The 19,500-nt window shown below is 42.1% G+C and overlaps 1 protein-coding gene across 1 annotated transcript; it reads right to left on the reverse strand.

Moving 5' to 3' along the window:
• Positions 1-3,378: 3,378 nt before the first annotated feature.
• LOC101914063 (haloacid dehalogenase-like hydrolase domain-containing 5) lies at positions 3,379-18,110 on the reverse strand. Its single transcript, XM_055805807.1, has 8 exons — positions 17,947-18,110; positions 15,840-16,049; positions 14,636-14,748; positions 12,888-12,981; positions 11,640-11,673; positions 10,573-10,747; positions 8,330-8,518; positions 3,379-7,512 (listed from the first exon to the last, which is right to left on the reverse strand). The coding sequence occupies exons 1-8, from the start codon at positions 18,055-18,057 to the stop codon at positions 7,116-7,118; spliced, it is 1,323 nt and encodes a 440-aa protein (XP_055661782.1). The 5' UTR covers positions 18,058-18,110; the 3' UTR covers positions 3,379-7,115.
• Positions 18,111-19,500: the final 1,390 nt, after the last annotated feature.

The following is a 19,500-nucleotide window of genomic DNA, read 5'->3' on the forward strand; positions in this document are numbered from 1 at the left end:
ACTCTGAGAAATATTCTTACTTATACAACAGGTACTGCTTCTGCAAGAGGTCAGTAGATAAATCTGCACTAAACCTTGCTGGATGTTAAAACTGTAAGACATGTTTAGCATGATCTTGGATTCTGATCCTGGCATACAAGGCCAACAAAATGCAAGGAGGAGAACTTTTAATTAAGACCAGCTGAGTCTCAGGTCATCTTAATGAGACAAAGTAAAGCCATCTTTACCTTACACAAAGTAAGCCCATTTGTGCTATTTTGAGTATGTAGTGCTTTATTTTATTCACAGTAGTGACCACAGAAACACCCTTTTCTGAAACTTTCAAGGTGCTGGCTCTTTCAGTCAACGTTGAAAACAGGATGTGTTCCACCACCCAAGTATGCATCCGTGTATTGACAAGACATTTTAATACAGACTGTGTAAGGTATGCAGTGATACCATACACCATAAAGACTGTCAGTACCTACTTCTCTTCACATTACAGAACAACAAGCACACCACTGAGTTTTAAAGAAACTCCTGTAATCCTGGCTTCTTGCCTATGACACCGAAGGAAAGACATTTCTGCCTCTTTCAGCAACTACTTTCTGTGTGTAGTGTTATACAGGTCACTGTTTCTATCTTCCTTTAATCCCTGGTGAGACTAGGTGGGGGGACAAAGTAGCTACACTGCACTTGCTGTAGCAGCACAGCATTCCTGCTTTTAACCAGGACACAGGAGGCAGGGTACATGGAAAGCTAAGTCAGCCAGAGGCCTGGGCTAGTTTACATACCTTCAGCTGCCTGTGCAGTTAGTGTCATTTAAAGCAATATATACCTATACATTAATTTCAAATGTATTTGCACTTCATACAAAACTGTATTCAGTCATTACAAAGGTGGATGCCTTGGTGCTACTACGTGCAGATACTGTGCTCGGAGCTGCAGTCTGAACCATTAATTGACTCAATCGAGATTCAATCCTAGCTGTCGGGAACAAAACCAACTTCCATTGGAAAAGTCAAAGTTTAGCACAATGTTTCTGTGAATCGTTTTGTCAGTATTCCTCCTTTCCATCCATCACCTAGAAACACTTTTTGAACAAGAAAAGGCTGACAAAGAGCTAACACTGATGTACTGAAAATCCAGAGCCGAGAAAGCACAGCCACGGTACGACACCCATCCCTCTGAGCCCATCCACACTGACGGAACAAAACCCAAGTCTCCAGGGCCCTTCCACTGTCCATCCTTCCCATATTTTATTAGAAGCAACCTTCACGTGTCACGCCCACGCCACAGTGGCTAATTTGCTGGCTGAAGAAAGCCCAAACAATTGCCAGTTTTATAAAGCATACAAACCCTCAACATAAAACACAGCTCTTACTGAAATCGCATACTTGTGTTCATTTGAAAGCATCTACAGCAAAACCAGGGCACAAACGCATCTTTCCATCCACCTTGGGGTCCCTCTTGGACTGCTGGGCCACAACCTCCCAGCTGCTGAGGGAAAAACACCCAGTGCTTTGCACTTGTTTGAAACCAGGAAAGGGTGCAAATGAGAGCGACCAAAAACCATGAATGAACGCTCGCACCTGCTATTTTTTAAACATTTTGGCTTTTTGAGGGTCTGCCAAGCCCGTACTACCACTTACCAAGCTGGAGTTGATGGAGTTGGAGAACTTGGAGCCTTGGAGAACTGTGTAGGGGCAATGGTTTTGCATTTTACTACTTCTATCCCATGGAAAAAGAAAAAGCTATAAAAAAGAAGAAAAAAAAAAGGGGGATACAGAAGAGGAGAGGGTCACAGTTCTGCACTTCGCTTGCTGCCTGCGCTGCAGCCACCACTGCAGTGTGCAGCCGGGCTGAGGTAACGCCCAGATGGTGGAGAGTGCCCCCAGCCTCAGCCCCACCCCGAGAACCCCAGGACAAAACCCTCACCTCCATCGGGGAGCCACCTAACCCCTGGCTGCCCTCACACAGCCGGAGGAGCCACCTAAGCCCTGGCTGCCCTCGCACAGCCGGCTCCTGCGGGGCCCACGCTCCCTGGGGCAGGCGAGGCAGCGCCGGCCTCCTGCCCGCAGCGGCCCCGGGCCAGCCCAGCCGCAGGGCTGCGGGCGCCTCGCAGGGTGAGACAAGGTCCCACCTGGGCTTTGCTCTGCTGAGCTGCGTACCTGCCTGGCATTGAAGAACAGTTTATTTATGTGAAAACCAAAGGTAAATTACCTTTCACGGGTAATTCATGTTCATGGGAGGTGGGCTAGACAACTACATTTTTGCAGCTTTTTGGGAGGCAAGCCACAGATGCCTTCTCAGAAAACCAGACACTAATTTGGAGATCGATTCGAGCTGTCTTCTGCCCAAAGAACAGGTTAATTTCACCGAAATGACAAATAATCCCCTCAAAAACTACAGACAGTGGTGGGGAAGCAAACACGGGCTGTGTGTGAAAGCAGGCATCATTGCATCCCCAAAGCCCAGCCCAAGCCCCACAAACGTTCTTCTGTATTCTCTCAGAATTTAATAGATCCTGGACTTAAATATCTCAGCTCTGCCAAAGTGCATGGTCCTGGTTTAGTTGGATCAAGGTATCTTTTGATGGGAAGCTCCTGATCACCTCCCAGTTGCTCTGCAGAGCAGCCACCAAGCATGCTGGCCGGACTCCCGCGGGACGAAGCCCAACGCCCCCCAGCAGAGGTCTGTATCATATAGCAGGTTGGGAACATCTCTCAAGCTTAGTAAAAACATTCATGTTAGAGGATCTTTTTCAATTTCTTACTGATTGTCTTCCAATCCTACTGCATCACAAAGGCTACGCTTCATCTCCTACCACCACTGAAATAGTTTTAATTTTTCTACAGATGATTTGATTACACTGTATTGCAGCATGTCATCACATCTGCGTTGCTGAAAACATCAGACACAGCAACATAGAGAGGGTTATCCCACAAAAAAATTACTGAGCAGTTTATGGAAAGTAGTAAACTACTGCAAAACACTGCAACAGATTATTGTGAATTACATCTTTAAGACAAGCTGCCTGGAACATGATCTTTTACTAAAAAAATCTGTAACTTTAAAACACTCCGTATCAAGTAATATCAGTAAGCATAGCAGACTGATTTTATACATGTAGGATGTGCTACAGAATAATTATTCCTTTCATTACATTTAAGAATATTCAAGTTTTGACATGATAAATTTAATTTTAAATGCAAGTTTTTTAATACTGAAGAGGAGATACCTGAAAATTAGTTTTTCTTCAAATATAAGTCTCAAATTCCTCTAACTGAGAAATGCTTCTACAGGAAAACATGTGATACGAAGACAATCTTGACTGGAGTTTAAAATAGTGTCAATTTTCTATTAGCAAAAATAAGTACAGGATGTGTTTTCAAAAGGTTGTTTTTGAGGTGTTTTTTTTAATAGAACAAAAGGTATCAAGAACAAAGATACTAATATACAAACAAAGAGCAAGTTCTGCTTACCGGGAACTTCAGCAAGATTCTCAGAAGTCTTTTTAAAACTGATTTCAGTGATCCATTTCTGCACATCCCGGTCACTTAGGTGTTTCAACAGTACATTCTAAACGTCAGAGTAGTATTGTAACATCCAAGAGTTTACGTATGCTATGACTGAAATACACTGAACATACCATGTGGGAAACACCATCTATTTCAAAGAGGTAAATGTCAAAGCTGAAAACATATTAAAGAAGGTGAGTGAAAATCCAGGTAAGAGGACATTCATGGAAAGGAGAGCAAAAGTTAAGACCGGATCTTGGTCTTTTTCTTAACTAATATAATATTCATTCATCTCACTCTTAGCTGAATAATTGGAAAGAATGTTTTACTAAATGCAGTTTTCCTTAAGAACTCTGAAAAAAAAAATCTTTCCAATACCAGAGATTGAGATTTCTTCTAAGGATTTCCACATCTTAGCTTGTTACTAACAAAGAATCACTATATTTCACTTTAAAATACCAAAGGAAGTGTTAGAAGTGACAGTGGTAACTCGATGCGATGTTTTATGACACCACTTTTCAAAAAAATTCTCACCTGTACCACTTCCTGAGTGAACAGGAGGCACAAAATTCAAAGAGTTGGAATTCTGTCAGTGTAGCATCTTCATTTGTAAAACATTAAATAATAACATAATTAACAACGTCTACTTTTTGAAGGGTCACATGAGTAAAAAGATCAAGATTACAAGTCTTCTGCAGAATTCACTATTCAGTAAAGCAGATGGAATGGCAGGTTTGCCTGGTCACATACCAGTACTTTAGCAGAAATATTTTCAACAGAAATTGAAGCAGAAATGTAAACTGGAGCGGGATGCACTGAGGGAGGAACACACATGCTTTTTTTTTTTTTTTTTTTGCTATATTGAGAAGTGTGCTATATTACTAATACCAGTAATACTTTAAAATTCTAACTGCAGTATAAGGGCTCGGTGCACATAAACATTGGAACATGCCACCAAGGAAGCAGCTTGCTTCCAGGCTCTAGAGCTAGACCTATACTGTGGGGTTGCAGCACTCATTAGGGAGTACACAATTTAATTGCAATGTACCTAGCTCAGCACTGCAATGAAGCTGTGTGAACATCAAGCAAGTGGATGCTGTGAGGTCCTTCACATTTGGCAAGAGCTCCAGGTAAAAACATCCTCAACGGTAACTCACTATACTCCTTCAAATCCTTCCTTAAAAATTTACTTTTCATGATACGTCACCAAAATCTTTGCCTAGCTCACTGGCATACCACAAGCGTCTACTACACTAACATTTTTCTTTTGTGTTTCGTAGTAACACCCTTTATTAATCACCTTTGGCCACCATTTGTGGCAACAACTGCCAATTTTTTGTTTCACGCTGACACAGCTCAGTATCTAGTGGCACACTACTCCACTACTGGGACTCAGTTCATATGAAGAATCACATTAAAGATTGCTCAGACTCATCAGGCAACATTCACACCCCTGCAACACAGACGTAGCCCAAATGGTCCAAGAGGGATATAGACTAAAAACCTGCCTTCCTTTCAGTTAAAAAACAGTAGCAGCCTGATTAGCAGCCAAACATTATTTTTTTTCTGCATATGCATTGTAGCCTAATGTTTCCATGAGGGATGAAACCCACATATACACAGTTCCTTCATGAACCTTTTTAAGTATTCATGCATATTCTGGGGAAAAAATAAGAAACAAAGAGAACATTTTCTGTTCTTGACATCAACTTCCACATTTTTATTCCTTGCTTCACTGACAGCCTGAAACTGCTTTCAGTAGTAGTTAAAAGAGCTCTGCAACATGCTTCCATACTAAAAACATTGCAACTTCAAGTCATCCTGACATTTTACAAAACTACAATCTTTACTTAGAAAGATTTGGCATACTTTGCAAATAGTTGGCATATTACAGAAAAGTGCTAAAGAAATAAGTATATATCTGTTTATTGTAACCAATAAGAAAAGGCAAGAATGTGCTGCTGTGATACCTTCCCAGTGAAGAAACAGAAAACACACTGTTCAGAGCAGTGTCCTTAAACTGGATCCAGCAAGATACGTTGAAAACTACTGATGAAACACTCAAGAGTGAATGACTCAACAGTCCTGATAACAGAGAGGGGGATTACAGTGGTTTGCAAATGGAGAAAACACAACAAAAAGCTGACTGCATAGCAGCAATATTCTCTTTGTGATGTTTTCAGGTTTTGGTATCAGGATAATAAGCAGTGAAGAAGTTGGCATAAAGTGAAATTACTTCCTGGCCACCATCTGTCTATTAATGCTTTTAAGCTAGTGCTCTGCTAGTTCTGCAGGAACTTGGGAAAGGAAAACCCACAGATTTTCGTTTCTGCTATTTCTAATTGAAAAAATTGGGGAAAAAAGCAAACGAACAAACCACCATAAAAACCTGACTAGCCCCCAAGGTGACGATAAGCGGTATTTGTGTGTAATTTGACTTTGCGTTTAAAACACACTTAATTGGCTTATGTGTCCCAAAGTCAAGTCACAAGTATACCATACTTGTACATCATACTGTCTTGTAACAACACAAAAATATTTTCAAAGACATCTTTTGGATGAAAATGTTTTAAAGTATTTTACAAAAATAACATAAAATAACTTATTTTGTTTTTTTTTAAATGAGCAGCTATAAAAACCATGAACCAAACAACATATAACATTGACACAAGATGGAATATATTATACTAAAGGCCGGTTAATTACCACAGTAGTATGAAACTTCAAGTAAATTACTAGGCACTTTTTGCCCAAACAGTAGTCACTTGTTCAGTGGAAAAGTCCAAGTGACAGAAACGCCCAAAACGTAATTGCTAAAGCTTTCTAAGATTCTAAATTCCTCAAAAAAGTGCAGATAAAAAGGCAAAGACAAAAAGGCCAGGTATTGTGCCACACAGGACATCCAATGTTAGCCACTTTTCTTACATGACTGTGCTCAGCTTAGCTGGAGTTCCAAAAATGGTGTTAACACGTCAGCATTCTCCATCTTACGTGGGCATTTCTATTAAGGCTTTACGTGTCAGAGTAGCGAGGAGCAACAGCAGCTTTGGACACACGGGAAAACAGATGAAAGGCTGCAGGGTTATATGGGAGCAAGTACAAAGTAGCAGAACAGATGAACTTCACTCTAATTTGAAAGAGCACTCGTTACCTGCAGTAATACATGTCGTGCTCTAAACCAGCCAATTTGTAATGGTGTGAATGACCCTAGCACCATAATCCAATATTCTGAAGACACCTAGAACTAAATGTTCCAACTTTTGTTCCAGCAAAAAAAAGAAGGTAGTGTGGTGTGGGAATTAAAGTACCAGTAACACGCATTAAGCTACTATGAAAAATTGCTATTAAAATACCTAACATAATGAATAGAAGGACAATAAAAGGGCAACTGAAGCAAAGAATTACATATTTTGAAGTACTTTAAAAAGAATTATTGATATTTAATACACTTATATTAAGTATATTAATATACCTATGTATACTTAATATAAGATTGTATTAATTTAAAAGTTTAACATTTCAGAAAGCAGCAGTTTGTGGCATGATTTTAAAGCACAGTTTGTTTTCTGGGATAAAAAGCACAGCACTGAGTAGTCCTTAAGAAATCACATCATCTCAATTAGGTGCAAAGCTCTCCAGCTGGAAGACCAGGTCTACAGCAGCATCAACATCTGGTACAATATGATCTGGTTCTACTAGACCAGGATCAAATCTAAAATCTCTGTGGCCATGGAACACTGTTTCAGATATGCTCTCCCTGGTATCTAAGGGCACCTCAGTGTGAGGGTTGTAAACCCCAGTACAAACAAGAACAGACCTACAGTGGGCAGCAGTTGCAGATGCTAATTCATTCTCCCAACTGTTGTCTATTTCATCATCCTGAGAGAGAGTGGCAGAGCCTCTGCCACCAGCAACTTTGGCCTGAACCCGTGATTTTGAACCTTTTCCGGAGTTCTCTTCGAGATAGCGATTGTAAAGGTTAGCACCATATACATCCGTCATGAGATTATCTCTGGAAATGTAAGAAGAAATTTTAGTCAGCAGTGCAATTTTAGTTGTCAAATTTCTATGTATGAAAGACATTTTTACAGTTATGATTTAACAATTTATCATTTACATAACTTTATGTGGAAGTATGCAGATAGGAAGAAACCCAATCCTATAGCTATTTTATTACACCACTTTCATTAAGCATGATAAAAGTGAGTAACTCTTCATGTTGAAATTGCAAACTAGAGCAGGGGGAGGGAAAATCAAGGATAGGTGTTAGCAGTCCGTGAATAAGCTTATTATATTTCCAAACATCTTGGAGACTCTGGAACAGTCTTTAATACAATACAGCTGTATCTCTTCTTACGAAAAGGATTCCATGATGTGACAGCACACACAGTAGCATATGACCCAGCTTAATGACCTCACAAATAAATTCTGGCTCTACTTTCTCTAATAACTGTCATTTACTCAAAGCTTGTTTTATTAGGTTTACTGGCATAACACCAACAAACATCCATTCAAATACTTTTTGTTAGATTTACACAGCCTATTACAGAAATAATAATAATTTTTAAAAAACAGGATACATCTTAGTTGCATATAAACTGGTTTTTGTGCTTCCACAGAAATTATACATAGAAAGAGCAAAGTATTAATTTTCAAGATTAGAAACAGCGGGGCTCAAAACCATTATAAAAATTACACCATAGCACCAAGAATGTTGGGTGGTCCCAACAGTATGAGAAACAAACTAGTAAGAGTTGTCTATTTTTCTTTGCTGGTATTTATGTTGCAAGTCCTTTCCTGCTGTACTCGTTAGCCTTATGATATCTTACCCGACAGCATAAAGAGTCTGAATAGGTTGCTTCCACTGCCGTTCTGCTGCCTGAGTCCTGATGAGGTATTCTGCGTACTGGTAGGTCAGTTTACTAGGTTTGCCCATTAAGGCCTCATATTTTAGATCTTTGCCAGTGATCTTCTTGTAAATGTTTTCCAAACAAACCATGAATGTTCCATGCCCAAACCTACAAAGGTGTAAAACCAAATCAAATTAGATAAGTACAGACTAAACAAAAAACCCAAGGCTTTTTTATTTCATGATCTTTTAGGAATAAATTCTGCAGCTATCAAATTTCCCCTCAGTTTGCACCCAACAATTCCACAGCTGTTTCACTGAAAATTAAGTGCTGATTAGGCAAATGATAAACACCACCATAAAAACATGTTACTGGGACAGCACGACAGACTTACCCATTTTTATAACGTATCAATGGTTTGTGTTAAGTGTTACTTGCATTTAAGATGCCCTAGTTACAAAAGTGATGCTTCTTGACATAATGCCTAGGCTGTTATCTACTCTCTGCAGTGACCTAACAGAATCAGATAAACCAACAAAGAGGAGAAATGGAAAATGAAAATTAGAATCAGACAGAAGGAAAACTGATCTCTCCTTAAATGCAAAACTCACTTGTAATACAGAAACAAAAAAACTTCATGGGTTTCTCCAATAATAATAATTAAAAAAAAAAAGATGCAAAGGAGGATCGAAGAACAAACTCTAATTTTACAGCATGCTTTTGATAACTCAGTTACTCTGATCAAGGTGCAAACAGTGATGATGGGTCATCAACCAAGCCAGTAAATCAGGAGTTTAGAATATGTAATCTCATGATGAAAAAAAGAATAGTTTTATTTCACTACTGAAGTCAGGGTGTGGGATTAGGGATGAACTAATACATCACTTCAGAACACTGAATTACCAAAACACCCTAAGAAGAATAAATATTGCTACTCAACAATTTACATAAAATAAATTTCACACACTATTAAGAAGAGCTGCTAGGTAACTTCCAATGCACATAGGTTAGTTTATCTGCTCAAAACAGGTACCTATAGCATAAAAAAACCCCAAACAGCAATATAATGAGCATCAGAAGCCAGTAGAGATATATGAGGTGCACTAATAAAGAAATTAAGTCTCTAGTGGCCTCAAGATCAAAATAGTCTTTTAAGGATAAAAGCAACAGAGAAGAAAGCAGCTGTAGCACTTTCAGATTTGTTGCTTTGTACTACGAAATACCAGTAAATAAACACAAAATTAATTCCAGTAATTATCAGCAGCAGCTTAAAACAACTTAGTCATGGCATTATACTCCAATCATGAAGGTTAACTGCACTGACAGATGCAACCTTGTCATACTGTCAAACTCTAAGGAAAAAACAAACATTATATGGGGTCCTTCCCAAAGGACACAACTTAAACTATGTATTTTATTCGCTGCAGATATGTTGGTTGCTTTAGTCTAGCCTGAAACTATCACACATACATCTCTTACCAATGTGGTAATTAGACATGGCCTTTGCGTCCACGTAAGGATGTCTGACAAGGTCTTTGACAAGATCTTTGATCAAGGCAACAGTCAAGTCACAAAAACAATTTCTATTTCACTGTATGTTCAAATTTTAGATGTGGGGAAAGGGAGGGGAAACAAAACTAAAAGAACTACCTTCTATTGAAAATCAAAATCAAACAAAACCACTACCACACCTTGTTTGGTGTATTCTGCTTTGTTTTGTTCTTGTGTTCCTTAAAGAGCTCACTATATTATCCTCAGCTCAAAAACACTCCCTGCTTTCAACTAGCAGGGTCAGTTTATCCTACCAGAAACTGTAGGGTGGAAAAAAAAAATACCAAAGACCTAATGAAATGAAACAATGGCCTTGATAATTTTTAACATTTTGTCCTTTGAACTGAGACTCTGCAGCCCTCGGGCAAAAACCTATCAATGCCTACTCCCAGAAGAGTGGGGAAACAAAGAGTTTTAGGGCTTAACAGCAGTTTTTATCTTGAGTAACCGATTTCCTGAATGCAATAATGTAGATAGCAGTAAAGCAGCGTTTGCTGGAAGTGCACTGCTTTAGAGATGCTGTCTTCAAAGCTGAGCCCTACTGTGAAGCTATAGCAAGCATTCGGTGTAAAAGTATTGACTCTGAATTGTACTGAAGAAATGAGGAAACCCCAAATAATAAAACCCCCAAATGTCATCATAATAAATGTGCACGTTGTAATTGCACTTACCTTGGAGACTGTGCTTCAGCTACCCACATCAGATCCATGTTACAAGCAAGTACAGGAATGTGAGGGTAATTTTCATGGCGATACGGATTTCCAGGATAGCCACTTGTCAGCAAAACATCTATTATCAACTGAAGGTTGGTTTCCCATCTGACCGGCTCCCCAAACAAAACAACAGCTATGAGAACAAGAATTACAAAATGGAGTTACAGAATTGGTTAACAGTGCACCAAATCTGACATGAAATCTTGCTCTAAAGAAGTTAATTTGATTTAACTATGAACTGATGAGATAGTCACATTAGGTGTAACTTAGGGTGTTGATATATTACAATGTCCACGAATTCACAGAAAATCTCAGAAGTAACAAACTGCAAAATCTACAGGTTTAAGAGTATTTTTTTTACTGGCTATGTTTCTCCATAGCAGCACAGAATATTAACTTCTAAATATTGTATCTTTAAGTCTTCCACACCTTTTTGGATTCTATGTTTACACACATTACTTAAATAATCCATCAGAGATGTTATTTTGTTCATTTTAAAACAAAATTTGAATGTGTTTTTCAACATCTTTTTGGTCTCCAGCAATAATCTGACGTGGTTTTTGTAATCCTGAAGTTCAATTTCTACTTTCCTGTACTTCAGATGAGATGAGAGTGAATACATTGTACTGAAACAAGACGCTTTTCATAACTATAACTCTGAAATGACCATCCTGACTACTGTAAGAACCAGACCAATTATTTCTGAACACATAGCAATTCCTTCCTCATTTTTGAAAGGAAGGCAACAATAGCCTGTTAAAGGAAGATGAAAAAGAAAGCAGACCTCACCTACCTTCTCCAAAAAAAACCTTCAAAAACACATGGAGGAATAGTGCACACATTAAAAAAACCTAGCTATATCACACATGATACATTTCAAATCGATGACAGATGCCATTAACAAAGAAATCTTAGAATTGTGTCAGCCAACTTTCAGAAATGCCCAGCCATCTACAAATAAATTCTAGCTATAAAGATATTTCATCTGTTAATGGATAGTTGCAAGTTAAATAAAGATAACTGACCCTCAATCTTGGGAAGCTCCACAGCAGAAGGGTACTGCAATAAGAAAAAAGTGAAAGTTTTCTACAAGATCAAACATCTACTACTACTTGCAACACAATAAATTCAACTACAGCTCAGACAGTTGCCTTCTGCAACACCGACAGGAAAGCTACTGGATGGCATGTTTGATTATTGACTAAAAATAAAACATATACCTGACGTCAGTTTACTTAGAAACTTGTATTTCAATTCTGCAGTGAAATCTCGTGGCAAACAAGACAAGTCAGCGCATTCAACATCCGCCAGCCTCCTACACCTACTGAACTTCCTCTGGCAGGCTATAAAGCTTCACTTGCTCAATTTACTTCTGTACGGAAGTACGGATGTTTACTTTTCCACAGGAATAAGAGGCTTCTAGTATTAACAAGATATCTGAGAAGCAGTTTTTGAAACTTACTTCTTTAACACTGCTAAAAAATTAAAATGTGTTGCATAACACATAATATATTCGCTAAACAACAGGAGTTTGTTTGCACTTCATGATTTACTCCCTACAGTGACAAATACATTCAGTTTCTTGAACTTCCACATCCGCATGGTTGAGAAACAAGGCAAAAGGTGATGTAACTTAAGGTTTCTACGAAACCCAAAGAATTTTTTGACTTCACATGGGAAAAATCCACTCTATATACTGACCCTGAATATGTACAATACGCACACCTATTTACAGTGTATGTCTTCACTTTTTTAAAAAAATTTGCACAATTCAGTTGAAACCATACTGTTAATATTTAAATATATGTAAATAACTGTATAAACAAGAAAAGCAGTCTTTTGGAGAAAAATTACCTGCAAAGTTATCTGCAAAGCATTAATTTAAAATCGAAGCAACCTCACAGCCTAAAAACAATACCAAAACAATAACAATCCTACAGTGAAAGAAAAAGCTTATTTGATCTTGTGCACATCTGAGGAAGCTAGTAAGCCTTCCAAGACGGATTTTGAATTAGGGATCTGTACTAAATTGTTTTCCCACAACACTAAGGTACAAAACCAAAGATTATGTTAAAGAATTCCACTGGTAGAAAAGCGTCTATACATTTTTTCCTGAAAATACTGTAATAAAAAAAAACATAAAGAAGCAGAAAAGCAAAGTCAAAGTAGAATGTAAGAGCAGCAGCATTAGTTTGGTAGTTGAAATACTGACCCCTATTACAGCATGTCATCTAATGCGCAAAAAAAGTTTTAAAACAAAAATACATACTCACCAGAACGTTGGGTCTTCTGTCATGGTCAACTACATCTAGCAAAGGATGTTTCTCCCTCAGTGTTTCAATGGTAATAGGCTGACAGAAACCAAGGCTGGGAAAATACCAGTTAAGGATACAGAACTGCTTCTATTAAAAGATTTTTTTAAAAATTTCATGTTGACACATTTAACATAGGCCACTTATCTGGTAAAGTAAATTATTTAGGAATGAAAGCAACAGATCGAAGACTGACTTTTTCTTCTGTGCGATGAAAAGATGATCATCCCATTATTTATAAACGGGAGACCCGTGTGCCTGAAATCTTAAAACAGAAAATACACATACATCTTTTCTCAAAAACAAAAAGCAAGAAGCCACTCTACACCAGCAATACTCTAAAATCATCTTTACCTAAGCACAAAAATAAGTTTATCTGGCAGCAAGGCAACATCTTTTGTAATTATTATAGGACAGAAATATGAGCTTGTGGAGACAGTATTTTCCTCGACTAACTCTGCTTTCCTTAGGCCGTTATAGCTGCAAAGGTATAGCTATATAAACAAACACCATAAAGCTCAATCTCTTGCAAAATGGTGGGCTGGCCAACCAGGTTTAATTATGCTCTGCAAGCAGTTAAGATAAATACTGAAACATATCAAAAAAGCAAAGGACAAAAAGGGAAGAATAACCTACTGATTTGCATAGTAGTGCTTTTAAATGCTGATATATCCCATTAATTTAAACTTCATTAACAAGAGACAATCAAACTAAAACCACTCATTTATGTAAAAAGCAGTTGTGATGCTACTCACAATGCTAAGACAACTTCTCACAATGTAAATGAAAACAAGAGCTATGAAATTTATCAGTTATACAAACTAAGCCACCTGATTCTGTATTGGAATTAACATCACAGGCCATTTGTAAAGTTATTTTAAGATAAGATTATCCCATATGAAAATGCTATCTCCAGCAGGAATATGTTTTTTGTATTTTTATTCAGTCTTGCAATATATTTTTCTGTTAGCTATGCCTAACAAATTTTGACAATTAACTGGAACGCTCCTTCAGTAACTTTTTCTCATCTTTGTATTTGAAATAAAGTTTATCCTTACAGGTTACATATACATTTTTAGCAACTTATGATTTACACCAACTTTACTTAAAATCCCAATAAAGGAAGAAGTGCGGAAGGGAGTTACTGGAAGCACGAGCAAAGATTATGCAAAAGTTAAGGTCATCAAATTACAGTTTGAAGCTTTGATACCACCATTATATCAACATAATTCAAGTTCTTTTTGGCAGTACAGCAGGAGAAAAATATTTTCAAGTGTAGTCCTACTCTAGATGTTGGTTACAAAAGCAATGCGACCTGGCCTGGCCACATGCTTACAAGCCGATCTTGAGTCACTGAGCTAAAAGCCACCCCTGATAAATAACAGATAGAATGCCATGCTCTCATCCTCAAGGAGCACAAACGCTTTGCGCTAAAGTGTCATTTACATATAAGTCAAAAAATTAATGTTCTCTTTTTTGCTTCCTCATTAAAAACAGATAGAACAAAGTAAAGCATGTATTGACATATCAACCATTTTAAAAACATTAATTTGACATCATCGTAACAACTAGCCTTGCTCATTACTGGATTTGCAGTGATGAAATATTTGGTCTTCACTTGATCCGCAGAATCCCCCTGAACTTGATTAAGGAAAATACTTAAACAGGAAGTTGTGCTGTGGTCGTTTGGTTTTTTTTTTTAAAGATACTCTTGCGCAATATCAAGCAGCGGTCCTTGTCCAGATACAAGAACACATTTTTCATGAAAACGTTTGAACATCCGCAGAGGACTGTGTGACATCATCACCTGATCTTGTGAAATCTGTTTGGGATTTAAAAACAAAAGGAGTCTGCTGTTATCAGGTAAGTTATTCCTATGTAGATTTAATTAACAGATGTGAAATTCTGTGAATTACAAAACAATCATACGTGTCTACCTAAAACCCTACCACATGATTTTCTCCTAAGTTTTACAGACATCATATTGATAATATGCCAAGGAAAAAAAATGCATTACTGACAAATTGTCGTACACACCCTTTTCAGTTTCCTGAATTACACCATTCAATATGAACACAAGGTTTTCTGTCCTGGTTTTACAGAATAACCTAATTCATTCCAAAAACAACCAGGGAAGAAGAATCAGAACTGCCTTAGTTCCAACTGGCGTTCCTTTGCAAGGCTGCAGTGTTGATTTAATTGTATCAGAAAACCATCTTCTTTTAGTTTACGTATCACCCATTCCTTCGACAGGTATAAACCCAGTAGAACTATTATCCTGGAAGGATGCTGTTGATGAACCACTACTTATCACCTTTGCAGATCTAAAAACCCCTAAAATAATAGAGATGTCATTTTACCCATGACACACTGCATTTTATTGATACAGATACGTCCACGTCTGCTGATCCCTACTGAAACAAAAGGCACTGCAGAAGTGACTTTACAGCTTTCTCTTAGGAATGCTCAAACAGTCCCCAGCAGTGGGTAAGTCCTACTGGTAGCAGCACCCACAAATCAGGGGGCAATAATGTTTTACTACTTGTATCAAAAATGGGCAGGAAGCTCCCGTCTTGCACATTGTCACCAAAGACAGTCAGCTTGCTAGAGCAGCATTTCATGTTATTGACACACACGGATTTTTATTCAGGAGAAGGCAAGATTTATTTGCACAATAATAATGGTGCAAAGAAATACCATTACGATTAGCTTTACCATTGGAAAAAGCAGTACCTTTAGCAATGGAAATACAGTTAGCTTTGGACACCATTTTTTACTTTTGCTCCAGCAAATCATTTCAGGGGGCTTAAGGGAAAAATAAAAGTGATTAACTGAGCAGGATCTAATAGAAGATGGTACATGACACATTCACCATAAGTAAATAACTAAATAAACAGGATTTAATCTACTCACTGGAACTCCCAGGAGATGAGACAACTGATCAGCTTTCTTCTGGCGAAGGCAATTCCCGGCATTGGTGACAAATACTACAGGCACCAAGAATTGTCCCTGAGGATTCACTAGCTTTTGAAAGGCCGTTTTTGCAGCAGGAATTGGAGTCTTTCCTCGTACCAGTACACCATCAATGTCAAAAAGGAAACCAAAGGATGGCGGTATGTTGAGCTGCAGGAAAGAATTGGAAAGAAAGAGTACATTAGTGATGCCTATTCTTCCGCATGTTTGATGAGGCTTACAACAGCTAAAGCCCAATAAAAACAGACGCCTCCATGGAGAAGCTTTAATTTTGTCCCCTCAAGCTCCACGGAGCTTTAACTTTGCACATTTTAATGTGCCTTACAGACACATTCATATGCTAAAATACCTACCCCGAAAAAGGGAGCACTGCAACCCCTTTTCTTACACATACAGGCTCACCAGTTCTACCTTGCTTTATGAGTAGCTCCAGCATGTTTCAGAAGGCAGGGACAAATGGCGCTGAACTGATAAAAAGAGGTACAAAATACAGGCTGCTGTGCCAGGGGGTCACACTTTTGATTGATTCAACCCCGCTCTATTTCACAGGTAATTTCAATGCACAGAATACTAGCAAAATAAACTACTAACAAAACAAAGGTAAATTTTTCGGCAGCAGGTAACTCTTGAATGCAAATATTGTACTTGGCTCCTCCCTTACAGGATGTTCAGATACTAAAAGTGTCTAAAAGCTGTCACTTGCTGTTTTCTGTTTCATAGCGGGTTCGGTGATGACTAGATAGCTGTTGTGTTCCTTATACATCCTCTCAGGTGATCCTCAGTTTTACGTATGGCAGGCTAACACCCGCAGGTAAAGTTAGCACCTCCTTAAACAAAGATGTTGTTTGAGGTACTAAAGTTTATCTCCTTGTCTGCCTTTGAAGAGGTGAAGAGCTTGACTTGTAAGCTCGGAAAAGGAGAGCAGCGCTAGCTGGGGGCAGGCAAGGGGGGCCGGGTGATAAGCCTGAGGAGCGGAGGCAGAGCGGACTGTTGAACAATGGAACCGTTACTGAATCAGGTTGGAAAAAATGGACCAGAAATGATCTACAGTCTCAACGCCACTCCTCTCCCAAGCTTAAAATGGAATCCAGGGCTCTTGGGATTTATGATCCCCTCTTCACCGGGACAAAAAAGGAGCAAGAGGTTAAGCAGAGGCCGAGCGCGATGGGGAAGGGGGGTGCAGGCACGGCTCCAGCCGACCGCGGCGGCACAGCCCGGGCGCCCCGGCAGCGCCCCGGCAGGGAGGAGGCGCTTGGCCCTTTCAGGCAGCACTTTGTTCTCATCCGTATTGCGCTGCTGCGCTCCTGGGCCGCGCCCGGCCCCCGCCGGGGCCACCGCTGCCACCGCCGCAGCCCTGGCTGTGCGGGCTGCCACCGCCCTGGCCCGGGATTCAGCGACGGGCGACACACGGGCACCTGCGAGCCCGAGCGCGCGCCGCTGCGCACCCCGCTCGTAACGGCCGGACTGCGAAGGCGCCGCGCGGCCCCCGGGGTGAACCGGGCGGGTCTTGCTCAGCCTCACGTGCCCGCTCCCACCCCCCGCCCCGGCAGCCGGTGCCTGTGGCGGCCCCGGGGCGCGGGTCCCGCCCCTCCCGCCACACGGGGACGGGGCGTGAGCGCGAGGGGACGAGGAAGCGCCGTTTGCCGGGTGCACGGAGAAAGGCGGAGCGAAGAGCGGCGCTGCGCGCAGGGGGAGCGAACGGTGCACGGCCGGGTCCTGGTCTCCGCTCTGGCCGCAACGGGGCACCCCCCGCGCCTGAGGCGCCCGGCAGCGGCGGCAGCAACTCCGGCGGGGGGTGGGGGTGTGCGGCCCCGGGCTGCTGGCCCGTAACGCGGCGCGGGCAGGGCCAACCCGGGCAGCGGGAGCCGCCGCTGCGGCAGCCCGGACCCCGCGGGCGCCCCTCGAACAGGGCGGGCGGCCCGGCCGCGCCCTGCCGCCCCGCCGGGGCCGGGTTCTGCGCCCACCGGCCGGGGCCGTTCCGGTTTCCCGGCGGCTCCGCTCCGCACCCCTCCCGGCGCCGCCCGCGCAGCCCCGGCCCCACGCTTACCGTGCGGCCGCCCCCGTCGGCCGCCGGCGCGCCACAGAGCCCGCCGGGTGCCGGGAGCCGGGGGGCGCCGGCCCTGAGCAGAGCGCGGAGCGGCGGCAGCGCCCTCCGCATGACGGCGCCGGCTGACGGGCAGCAGCGGAGCCGGGCGGCTTCTCCCGCCGCGGCCCGCCCCCCGCCCCGCCCCCTGCCCCCAAGCCCCGCCCCCCCGCCGCGGCCCGTCGGGCGGCGCCAAGCGCCAGGCAGGGCCCGGGGGGCGGCAGCCGGCGCGTCCCCCGCCACAGCCCGCGGCTCCGGCCGCCGCGTCACGCTGCGGGACCGCCAGCGCCTGCGGGACCCCAAACCCCGGCCGCAGCGCTGCGGGGGTCGCACCGCACGGACGCCGCCGGGTGAGGCACCAGGCGTGGGCCAGGCCGGGGCGGGCGCGGTGCGCAGCGCTGCCCTGCATCCCGCCCGGCCGCTCGCACGGGTCCGGCAAAGCCCCCTGCTCCCCGCGGCACGGCTCGGCTGCGGCCTCACCCCGGCACAAGGCAACCCGGCACCCGTACAGCAGCACCCACCCATCGGAGCCCGTCCATCAGCACCCGTCCAGTGGAGCCCATCCATTGAAGCTCGTCCAGCAGCACTGCCAGCACAGCTGCCGTTAAGAGGCAGTGGAGCCAAATGCATTTCCAAAACACAAAAGCGAACCAAAATTGATGCAGATAACTAGGGAGGTTATCCCCTCAGAGCTCAAGCTGGGATCACACACAGCGCAGAACCCTGCGGTATACAGCAGAACAAGCAACATGTAGGCATGTATGAAATGAATTTCATAACCTTGGCACGTTCAAGGCTGAGGCGTTATACTGATGGTACGAGCTGTAAGCTCAACAACACACACGTATTTAAGTGCAGCTGCACGCTCAACGTAGGAGTTAATGCAGAGCCTACGTGTTGTTCCATCCTCCAGGACACACTACAAGATCCATTTGCTGGCTTTGGCTACAGAAGCTTCCCAGCCCCAGCAGCACCAGCATTTTGGCAGCCTGTAAGCAAGGAGAACGTGGGCATTTTGCTGTAGGTCACTGCTAGCAAGTAATTACTCTGTAGCTTGTCAGCTCAGATGCAGCCAAAAAGAGCATTCAGCTTCAAAATGCTTAGCACTCAGAGCTACACAGCAAATATTTGTGCAGCAGGTTTAAGCAGCAGCCACAGTTTGCATTGCACGCTCCATATTGCATTTTTGTACACGTATCCCATTTCTGTGTTGGTCAGCAGAGATCAGCGATGCCTTAAAAACTTCTCTGTTTACATCGTTACATTGGTCTTGCTCAGGGCTGGTAGCTACTCCTATGAACATGAATACAATTACTATCCTGGCTTGATTTATGTTTTTCCCCCTCCCTTCTGTCATTATTACTCTGTCCCCGATCTTTTGTCTTTGTTTTCTGGCTTCTACGTTACAGATTCATATAGTGACAGAAGGGATCAACCATTGGTACTACCCAAACTCCCAGACTGGATCAGGCCATAAAAACCAGTTGGGTATTTTCCCCCCTAAATCTAGTTTGGCTA

Source organism: Falco peregrinus, chromosome 5 (genome assembly GCF_023634155.1).
Source record: "Falco peregrinus isolate bFalPer1 chromosome 5, bFalPer1.pri, whole genome shotgun sequence".
In the NCBI taxonomy this organism is placed as follows: Eukaryota; Metazoa; Chordata; class Aves; order Falconiformes; family Falconidae; genus Falco; species Falco peregrinus.

Coding starts and splice junctions, on each gene's coding strand:
- LOC101914063 (XM_055805807.1), bottom strand. CDS start 18,057: ATGCGGAGGGCGCTGCCGCCGCTCCGCGCTCTGCTCAGGGCCGGCGCC. Junction 11,674..12,887: donor ACAGAAGACCCAACGTTCTG/GTGAGTATGTAT, acceptor TTCTTATTGCAG/TACCCTTCTGCTGTGGAGCT. Junction 8,519..10,572: donor GCTGAAGCACAGTCTCCAAG/GTAAGTGCAATT, acceptor ACACCTTTGTAG/GTTTGGGCATGGAACATTCA.